At 33.0% G+C, this 11,275-nt stretch overlaps 1 protein-coding gene across 1 annotated transcript; it reads left to right on the top strand.

The window, feature by feature from the left end:
• Positions 1–3,666: 3,666 nt before the first annotated feature.
• Positions 3,667–10,755, top strand: LOC100789161 (ATPase family AAA domain-containing protein FIGL1). The gene is made up of 13 exons (XM_003553798.4): positions 3,667–4,214; positions 5,623–5,761; positions 5,900–6,286; positions 6,713–6,951; positions 7,451–7,578; positions 7,678–7,796; positions 7,879–7,971; positions 8,188–8,289; positions 8,466–8,568; positions 9,413–9,496; positions 9,576–9,671; positions 10,068–10,195; positions 10,277–10,755. The coding sequence occupies exons 1-13, from the start codon at positions 3,811–3,813 to the stop codon at positions 10,376–10,378; spliced, it is 2,124 nt and encodes a 707-aa protein (XP_003553846.2). The 5' UTR covers positions 3,667–3,810; the 3' UTR covers positions 10,379–10,755.
• Positions 10,756–11,275: the final 520 nt, after the last annotated feature.

The raw sequence follows: 11,275 nt of genomic DNA on the forward strand, positions 1-11,275 counted from the left end.
CCAAATCTGCAACACTAATGAGGGCACCACCTTCATTAGTAACAATACAAAAACTTTCATGGTCAACAAGGCCATAAACCTTACACAATTGGTTGAACTTGTTCAACAAAAAATAAACATTGAACCACACCAACATTTCCACTTTTGATGCCCCATATTTGAGCCAAGACAACCAAATATGTACACATGTTTTATTCTAGGAAATGATCATGATGTTCGACAAACGTTCAACATTTTTTACAACAACCCAACACTACCATTTGTGGAGTTATTTACCAAAATTTGTAACAACAATAACCCACCAAACAACCAACATGACTCAACCTCCAATCTTGAGGACTTATTGGATGAATACAAGAGCAGTGCAGATTGTTGGGTTAAAAACCATTGTAATAATAGTGATAGTGATAGTAACATGCCTCATTTCCATGAACCAATATTCTAACGAGGTTGGTAATTTAGGGATGATTTGTGTGTTATTTGTTTCTGCTTTGAGATTTTCCCGTGGTGTGTTATGTCGATGTTCATTGCTTTAACATTATGTCATTGTGAATTTGCATTGCCTACTTCGTTCTGTTGTTGTTGTTTGTAGTAGTACTTACTTTATGTAATGAAATAAATCATTTGTTTTAGTTTACATTAACAACAAAAATAACAACTGACTAAAATGCAGACACTTGAAATTTTTAAGTCTGTGAGAATTAATCAAGTCTTTATTGTTTACAGAAAATTGACATTGAATTGACAACTCACAATTTAAATTTAAGTCTGAAAGTAATAATGGACGTCTGGTGCACCATGTACCAGAGTAAAATGACATTCGAAATTGACAACACTTTTGAAATTTACCCAAGTCTCTGAAAAAATAATAGATGATTCACCAACAAAACTGACATTGAATTGATAACTCACAATTTAAATTTGAAGTCTGAAAACAATAATGGACTGGTACACCAGATAGCAAGGTACAATCATATTTGAAATTGACAACAGTATGGCATTGTATCGATAAAAGCAAAATTGGAATAATGGCATGTCTCAATCAACATTGGATTCCAAACAAGCCTTTATAAAAAAGACAATTCTAATCTTATGAGAATCCAATACACATCAATGGGACAAATATTCAAACAACTATAAATAACATCAAACACCCTCAACACAACCACACACTTCCACACAATATACCTTCACAAACGAAATTCAATCTCAATATTATGGCATTCTTGGGAGAAACAAGCACTCAAACCATTGCTAACTCGAAATTATCATTCATTTTTCCAAATGGATCAATCAAACACAACCAAACTAGTAGTTATTTTCAATGTTCTACTACAATACCAATGCAAGTTCCTAATGAGTGTTCTTTCGAGACACTCATCTATAGAATGCACAATACCCTTCGGCTAATCAATGACCAATTTATGCTTGAAATCTACTACTAACAGTCATCCATAGATACAAATCAACAATCTTTTTTTCATTCTCTGCAATTGAAAAATGATGATGATATTTGCACAATTTTAATGTGCAATGAGCAATACCCATGTGTTGGTCTCATAGAATTATTATGTACCATCAATAGAACACCCGCTAGTATACTCAACCTACTTCAATTCACCATCACTCCTATTCATGATGCAATATTGTATTACAATGGCAAGTGAAAGATATCATGACAAGGCGATTTTTTGGGCTATTCCTTCACTGGAACAAACCCAATAAGATTTAAAATTCCTTCGGGATGTAGCATCAAAACACTCGAGGATGTCATCAAGTAAGTTGCACCTATAGAGGTTCCCCTTATGAAATTCACAAATCACAAGTGGTCAAACAATTGTTCTTTCAACAACTAGGCCATACAAATATTCAGAAAAATTAATCAAATATAAAATAATAGAGTTGAAAAACAATCAACTACCAGAAACATTTTTGTCAAATAGAAATTTTAGCTATTTTTAACAACCAAGTAATCTAACTCTTGAAAGAAGACATGTCTGCTACAAAACACCTTTCAAACTATGACTATTTTTGTCATTTTCATGTTTCAATTGTTATTGTTAGTACATTTCATTACTTTCGTTTTATTATGTTTCCGTTATTTGAGTGTTTTAATTTCTTCATATAAAATAACTAAGATGTGATAATTATATATTCATTATGTTTTTAATCAATCTATTTTTTAATTACTTTACCTTTTTTATTTATTTTAAGACCGTTAATTAATCATTTTAACACTATTAGTAAATTATTAAACCAAAAAAATTCCATTATTTAAAAAAATTTCAAAATATTAAACAAAATTAATTATTCTTCTTAAAAAAATATTTAAAAACAAAGTTTGAAAGAAAGTCGGGTTCTTAACTTAAATTTTCTTCTAAAAAAATAATATAAATAAATTTTTTAATATTATACAAACAAAAATTAAATAATATAAACAAAAAAATTTAATATTATCAATTTTTTAAAAAATAAATAATATAAATAAAAAATTATATTTAATAAAATAATAATATTAAAACATGTAATTATTTTTTAATGCCAAAATAATATTTTGAAAAAAACAAAAGTTTGGAAGTCGGGTTTGCCAACCCTAACTTCTTAACTTTGCGAAAATAATATTTAATTTTTTTTAAAATAGGAGGAGTTGGAAATTGGGTTTTCCATCCCCCACTTCTCTCCTCACTTCAAAATAAGAGTAATTTAGGAAATACTTTTAAAATAGATGTATTTTGTAAGAAAAATGAGGAAAGATATAATTTAGTCTAGGAAAAAAAATCCGACTTCTCTCCTCAATAAAATAACAGTTATAGTTGAGAAAATATTTTTAAAACAGGTCTAATCAGAAAATATTGATGAGAGAGCGTCTGTAGTTGAGTAACAAAAAACATTGAATCAGATGTTACTGACCAGTATTAGTGTATTACATAGTCAAAACCAGTCAAAAAATCAAAATCAATCGGTATAAATCGTATGAGGAGACAGATTTTTAAAAAAATAAAATTGAAGACTCCTAAATATGATGTTCAGTTTAAAATTTCTCCTATATTCTCAAGTCCCGTGCGCGCCTGAGCTGGAACTTTTGTCTCACGCAAGTTGCTATTGCCAACAACTGTTTAACACAAATAAAAAATTAACACCAACCAGAATAGACCTTGGTCATTGGTCCTTGAATTCTCATAGGAGATACTTAACCATTGGGTTATTGTAATTATTTTATAAATATGCTAATATATATATATATATATATATATATATATATATATATATATAATTATTATAATTATTTTATTGCTTACAACAGCTCAAATTATTTAACTAGTGATTTATTGGTTTGATGAGTGACTTAATGATTCATTGTTTCAACAAAATCGATAACAATATGAAATTTATAATTATGATTTTTATGTTTATTTACAATTTACTTTTCTTCTAAATTTATTTTTTCTTTTTAAAACTATTGGATTTATAATACGTAAATATACCTATGTGTCATTTATTGCTTTTATTATCCATTTCATTCAATTTTAATGTTTCGCTTAGCATCATTAGATATCCTTTTTGTTTTTTTTTTAGATATTCACTAGATATCCTAGAATACTAGTTGACATCTTTCTTTTTTGCTCATGTTAAAAACTAATTTTACTAAAAATTAATTTACTAAAAGGTGATTGAATATGATATTTGAATGTTATAAACTCTGATTTCGTGTTTAATTTCGAGGAATAAAAATAAAAGAAAGCTAATCTTGGAATTTAGTAGTAATTTACTATTCTCTCCCGCGGGAGAACACGGAAAAAATGGCGGGAAATGATGGATATCCTAAATCAAATAGAAAAAAAAAAAAAAAAAAAACGCATCCAAAGAAATAACACATCTTCCACCACATTTCATTTTCTTCACGGTGGTTTTTACTTGTTATCGCTGTGCGAAGGTGAAAGAAAAAGAAGAACGATGGAGGAAGCGAAGGAAAAGTGTTGGAGAATGGAAGTGGAGGAGAAGCTGAAGAGGCTGCAATCTCTTCTCTTCGGCGCTGAGCGCGCTCTCGAGAACAATGACTTCTCCTCCGCTTACGTCCTCGCGCTTCGCCTCCTCGGATTCCTCGACGCGAATTCCCACTCCGACGTCGACGAAGCCTTCGTGCAACCGATTCGTCGCGACGCTCTCGCCAAACTCCACTTCGCTCGCCAATCCCTCGCTCCTCAATCTGATCGGTGCGCTGCTTTGATCACACTCTTGAACTTTGGAGTGATTTGGTTGTGAATTTGATGATTTTTGTTGTTATTTTTTAGACTTTAGAGTAATGCTGAAAAAGTTGAAAAAATTAGGTCGAAATTAAATGGTTTCATTAAGAAATTTATCATGTGAGAAGGTTTTGAATTGTGGATGTAGCAGTATCCACAACCGCGTCACACTACAATTGTGGAGTGATTTCTGTTCAAGTGTTACCGCCGTTACGGATAGATGTTGCAACTGCATCAGATTAAGATAAATTGGGTTTCTTTAGTAAGCTAAAGTTTTGCACTTCAGCTTTTGGAGAAGTTAGTGGAGAGAGTTTCTGTAAAAATTAAGTGCATAAGAGGATTTTAGTTTAGAGAGAATCTCACTTTATTTTTCTTTCTTAATTTATTATACTTTAAGTGTGATATGGAGAAGTTTATCAAATAGAGCCTATATCTTTGTTTTAGAATCTTCTGAACTTAAAAATCACAGTTATATTGGTGAAAAGATAAAATTATTTTGCATTGCAATGGCTGCAATTCGTGTTATGCAGCAATTGCAACAGAATTGGCAATTGCAGCCACAATTGAAATAAGGCGATAAGAGTTTGGAGAATGATTATGAGTGACTTTCGTAAGTCCTTAAGTTGTATAAAATTGAAAGAATGCGGTTAGAAATTATTGAGATTTGAGGATAGTTGTTGGATGAATGGATGAGTCAATCCATGGTTAGAAATTATTAGGATTTTTGTTTGCAAAGTCCCAAGCCATGGTCAGGGCAAAACAAATTGAGAGAATTCAATCAGAATTTATCAAGATTCGAGAATTGTTGGATAAGTTAGTGCATGTTTGTTTTTTCTGTTGGTACAATCTCCAAGGAATGTTTGCTCAGAAACACCAAGAGATATGCTTCTCTATTGTTTGCAAATGAAAAATCAGACACACTTAATAGTGTGTTTGGGTTTCTGTTTGCATAGCGATGGTCTGAGCGAAAGAATTGTCTCTGGTATATTTTACTTGATTTTTGTGTTTAAGTAAAAAAACTAAATATGCTATAAGTGGTGGAAACCCATTCTTGGTTGCTTTGAGAGTTGTGATGCAATGTGTGAACTCAAATTTCACATGTTTAATCAATATTCTCAAGGTTTTTAAATCGCACTCGAGGTTGCAGTTGTAGTTTCGTTGCAATTTTTTATATTGCAGACGAATGTGTTGATGCAGCCACAATTGCGGTCACCATACCGGCGGGGAGACTCCAAAAATCTTGATGTTATAGCTGCAATTGTGGTTGCTGATAGTTTTTAAAACCTTGAATATTAGTTTACTCTCTCATCTGTTCTCTCTCGTTTTTCACTTGCTGTCTCCATTCTTCTCAACATTTTGGTTCTTCTTTTTTCTTCAGCCAAGCTTTTGAACAAGCAAAGAAATCTCCAGGACGCATTTTTGGCACTACAGGAGATATTGACATTGAGAAGATTCAGAACTCAAAGTACTTCCAAGCTCTTGTCAAGCAATCTAAAGAAAAAGATGAGAATCAACCCGTAAGACATGCTGACAATCACACCGTATTTAAAATAAATTTATTTATTGTATAATTCAATTTTTTTATTGCTTTTCTGTTGTTCCAGATTCTTGAGTTTATGGTTTGTAAATATAAGATTTCTTAAAAATTAATTCAGGTTGATCACCTGGGGAAACAGGACAAAGCAGGCAGCAAAGCCTCAAAGCAAATGGTGCAAACTAAGTTACCATCCATGTATGGGAAAAGCAGCTTGAGAACTAGCAATGGTCCCAAGAGTTTTTTGAACATGAAAAATAATAGCTCTGAGGACTGCATGATTCTTGATAGGCCTCAATCTCATGCTAGCCATATAAAGGGTCCTGGTTTCTCTTCTATATTGCAAGTTGAAGGAGAAGAAAGAGCTTTTGGAAGCACATTCTCCGCAAAACGTGTACACATGGAAAACAATTGTCCCAGAGTTGGATTTGTGAAGTCACCTTCAAGTAAGGAGGATGTTAACCCTGATGCTTGTGGCAACGGGTTTGTTACTGCTAGAGCAAAACTGGTATAGTTATTTTACCTTATTTGTCTACTTTCTCCTGTTTCTTGTCAATGAGTATGGCAAATAAGGATGGATTGATTTGTTTACTGTTTTTTAGATTACAATTATAAGCATGTCATTTTATTCTGTCAAATTTGGTGCATGTATTCTTAATGTCTTTTTTAGTGCACTTGATTTTTTTCATGTGCACGTTATTCTCCTAATAAGAATGATGTACTTTCTAGACTTAAAACATTCATTCTTTATATGGAAACACCCTTAAAAGGACGAGCACACTCTATTATTGAGTGGCTATCAAGCAAACTTTCTAGCAAGATATATCAGATAACTTCTATCTGAGTTAATATGCCATATTTCTTTTCCTATTCCTTTCTTGTGGTAATTTCTTTGCATGTAGCAATGTTGATGCCCTAAAAATTATTGGGGCAGGAAATGGAAGCAAAGCAGAAGCGAGGAGTAGGTGGTTCACCCAGTGCCTCTGTCTCACCACAATGTGATAACAATTCTGCCAACAGGTTGTATGGTGGAAGATCATATGGTGTTTCACGACGTGGTGTCCGTGGTAATTTTGTTCCCCCCATTAAATCCAATGGGAACAATGCTGGAAATATGAGCGCACGCGTTGCTGGAAAATGTGATGATTCTTTAGATGACTCTACAAAGAAATGGTTAGTACTTAGTAGTACAATCATCATATTACTTTTCAAGTTCTTGCTTCTTGCTCTCTATCTGCACTAACTCTCAAATTCATTCTTTGTGCAGTACATTCCAAAGTCCAAATGACAATATTCTTTCAATTTTTTTTTTCTTTTGTAGACATTGTCTCAAAAAGTCTTTCGATCTTACAATCTGCTCAGCTCATCTAATGGCATGTGTGTATGTTGGGGGGGGGGGGAGATCAACCCTTACCTTAAATGGCTACTCTAGTCTTTAGGTTTTATGTATATATTAAATTTGTGATGTTTTCCTTTATTCCTCATACAAATATTAACAGAATGCTTTTTTTTTCTTTTATTCTAGACTCTTTAATTGTAGATAATATGAGACTAGTCTTTTGGACTTTCCCCACTTTAAATACTCTCCTCTCTTCCCAATAAGTCGTTGATCTCAATCATGATTGATAATTGGTTGGATGATATATGCTTTCACTTGCTAATATGCTTGTAGTCTGGAAATCCTATGTGGTCCTGATGGTGAGCTTCCTGAGAAATTGAGGAATTTGGAACCACGCCTCATTGAACATGTTAGTAACGAGATTATGGATAGAGATCCCAATGTCCGGTGGGATGATATAGGTAACGTAAAAAGCTGTTCATCTTTCTGCTTAGTTCACCAAATTAAATTGGCAGTTTGCATACTTATGAAACTTAGTATGTCGTTTAATGACCATGTAGCTGGATTGGAGCATGCCAAGAAATGTGTCAATGAGATGGTTGTATATCCTCTGCAACGTCCTGATATATTCATGGGCTGTCGTTCCCCTGGGAGGGGTCTGCTTCTCTTTGGTCCCCCAGTAAGTACAAATTCGTCTTATGATGATATAAATTGCAAAGACTCTGTCTGGTCTTTAATCTCTCTTATCCTTTGAATGCTAGGGAACTGGTAAAACAATGATAGGAAAAGCCATAGCAGGGGAGGCGAAGGCAACCTTCTTTTACATATCGGCAAGTTCATTGACTAGCAAGTGGGTAAGTTTGATATGCTTATGATTTAGCTGTTTATTTTGAAAGTTTGCTGATATATTTCTGTGGAAGTTAAATATCCTGTGAATGTGAAGTTTATCAAAACATAGATTAGATGATTTTCTGTAGTTTTAGTTAGGTCGTGTAGCTATAATCCCAGAAACTATTGCAATGTTTCTCAATGCTCTGAAATGGTTCCCCTCTCTGTTATGATAATTGTAGATTGGTGAAGGTGAAAAGCTTGTAAGAGCCCTTTTTGGAGTTGCCAGCTGTCGTCAGCCAGCAGTAATTTTTGTTGATGAAATAGATTCGCTCCTGTCTCAGGTATGCTATGTTATAGACAATAAAGGCACATAAGTTTATTGCCATAGTAGGTTCTGACATTCTGAGCCATAGGCATTATCATCTACAAGGAAGTTCATAACATGCAATTTTACTCGGTGAAAATTTACTGCAACTGCGTCATGATTTTTTTTACTAATGCAAATAACTTTTTGCAGCGTAAATCAGACGGTGAGCATGAATCAAGTAGACGGCTAAAGACGCAGTTCCTCATTGAAATGGAAGGCTTTGACAGTGGTAGCGAGCAAATTCTGCTTATAGGTTATTACTGACTCATTGGTTTCAAATTCCTTTTTTATTTGGCTTTGCATATACAATCAAATTTTAGCTCACTACCTGTTTCATTCGTGATAAGTGATAAATAGGTAGCTTATGCATGGCCTTAGTTCAACAATATTTGTAATTTCATCTTTGGCAGGTGAAATGTTTTTTTAGTAAACTCAAGGCATGTTGCATTTGAGCGTGAAGACAGTTTATATCCACTATCAAGGACAATGAATCACAAAGCATAAGCTTATAATGTGATCATTGTCATACTTTCTCAAGTCCTTCCTTTTTTTTATGTATTTATTGAAAAGAAAGGAAAATTTAGGGCCTATGTGGTTTGAGAAAATGTTTCTGTTTTCATGTCCCGTTTTCACAAATTTCAAGTGGCATTTTTGTAATTATATGTGAAAATAAAAAATGAAAATAGAAAATGTTTTCTCAAAGCCCGCAGCTAGCTTATCTGTGTTCTCAATTGCTTTTGTATTTTGGAAGATGATTGATTAAATGCCACTCCTACACATTTTTCTGTTCCTATACATAATCTAACCCATTTGCATGTTTTTTAGAAATATATATTAAGGGTGTTATCTGTTGGGTCTACTCTGATGTACAATACTTCATTTTATGAACAGGAATCAAGTTTGATCTTGTTATAAATTTGGTCTATGTATCATATGTTAGAAGATATACCGTGGTATTTGTTATCCAAGTAACTTGGGTTTTTTAGGCCAACAAGATTTTCTTTCATAGCGTTTCAATTTGATGGTACTAAGTCTTTCTCACATAAACTAGTGCTCTTATTTCTTATAGAATTTGGGTAAAAATTAATACATTACAGGGGCAACAAATCGTCCCCAAGAGCTTGATGAAGCAGCACGAAGGAGACTTACTAAAAGACTTTATATTCCCCTACCTTGCTCAGGTGCTGATCTCGACTCTACATCTTTTTAAACAAACTCTTATAGTACCAGGTGATTAACATTTTTCTACTGGACATAAAGAGGCAAGAGCTTGGATTACACGTAACCTTCTAGAGAAAGATGGATTATTCAAGCTATCAAGCGAGGAAATGGATATCATATGCAAATTAACGGAAGGTGTGAACTTACATATTTTTTCAAGTTAATTACAGTATCTTCTACATAGCAGTTTGACTATCAGTTTAAATAGGGGTGTGAAAAAAAAAAAAAAGAACTGAACTGTTCATAAACCATACCGAACATATAAAACAACCCGAACCAAACTATAAATGAGTGTGAAATGGATAACGGAACTGAATTAAGTCAAACTGAACAAAAAAAAAAAATTCATTTTGAGAAAAAAGCAAACTGAACTACTTTATATAAACGGTTCGAACAAAACCATTTTTATAGTTGTTTGGTTTAGTTCAATTTTTTGAAAAAAAACTGTTTTTACACAGCCCTAAGTTTTAAAAAGAATTCGTTGGTTTCCGGTGATTGATTTACTTTGCTTTTACTTGGTAACTTTTCTAGGTTATTCAGGATCAGACATGAAAAATTTAGTGAAGGATGCTTCTATGGGACCCCTAAGAGAGGCTTTAGGTCAAGGTATAGAAATTACAAAGTTGAAAAAGGAGGATATGCGACCTGTAACTCTTCAGGTATACAGAATGCAGCGTGTGCCTAAACCTGAAAATTTCTCAGCTTGATTAATTATAAAATGGTTTACTCACTTTGTGTAGGACTTCAAGAATTCCCTCCAAGAGGTGAGGCCTTCTGTTTCCCCAAATGAACTTGTAACTTATGAACAATGGAACAAGCAATTTGGAAGCCTATCACTGTAGTTGCATGTGGTATCACTATATGGAGACTAAGCATATCAACAACTAGTCACAGAGATGGTAGCAACTAGCAATTACATCAGTCAGATAGAGCTGTACCTTAATACCTGCAGTATGGTAATCTTTATGTTTAAATAAACTCACATAGCGTCTTGCATAACCCATTACATATAAAATTCAATTGGTGCAAGCAAGTGGGAATATGATGACCATGTTTTTAAGAATTTAGGTCTCAAGCACAGTATTTTCTTTGTGACGTTGATTATGAACATGTTCAATGATCAGGATTAGCTAGCGAAAACATCTGCAGAACTTTATTGTATTGTTTGTATGAGCATTTGCTGCTCTTTTGCTTGAATCAGAAAATGAAATTTACTAAATACCAATAGTCTTGTTTGTAGCTTAATACTTTAGAAGGACCAAATTTATAATTAGATTGCGCTCTATAATGTTACCGTAAGGAATTGGCTCCTAAGAGATGCTCTCCACAGCTGGGTGTTTGTTTCCATTTCCTTTAAATAAAATAACTCTAAATTCATCTCAATTTTAGGAATGAAGCCAATACACCTTTTCAGGTCGGTACAAATTTTAATAAGCACATAAAGAATTTATTTCATTCTTTAAATAAAAAATAAATTTACACGATAAGAATTGAGAAAAATTTTAGTTATATTTTACATAAATAAAATGAAAATATAAGCATATAAGAACCTTGACCACCACAAGGCATGTGGACTAATCTTGTGAATTATTGGTGTGAAATTGTTGCAACTTAACACCTAATTTCGAGTTGAGTCTTCAATGTGTTAAGAGTTTTGACAACCATAATAATCCTATTCGATTTAAACATAATTATCTAACTATCTCTAATGAAAAGCATGTTGTCTAGAACAAAATAGT

Source organism: Glycine max, chromosome 19 (genome assembly GCF_000004515.6).
Source record: "Glycine max cultivar Williams 82 chromosome 19, Glycine_max_v4.0, whole genome shotgun sequence".
Classification (NCBI taxonomy): Eukaryota; Viridiplantae; Streptophyta; class Magnoliopsida; order Fabales; family Fabaceae; genus Glycine; species Glycine max.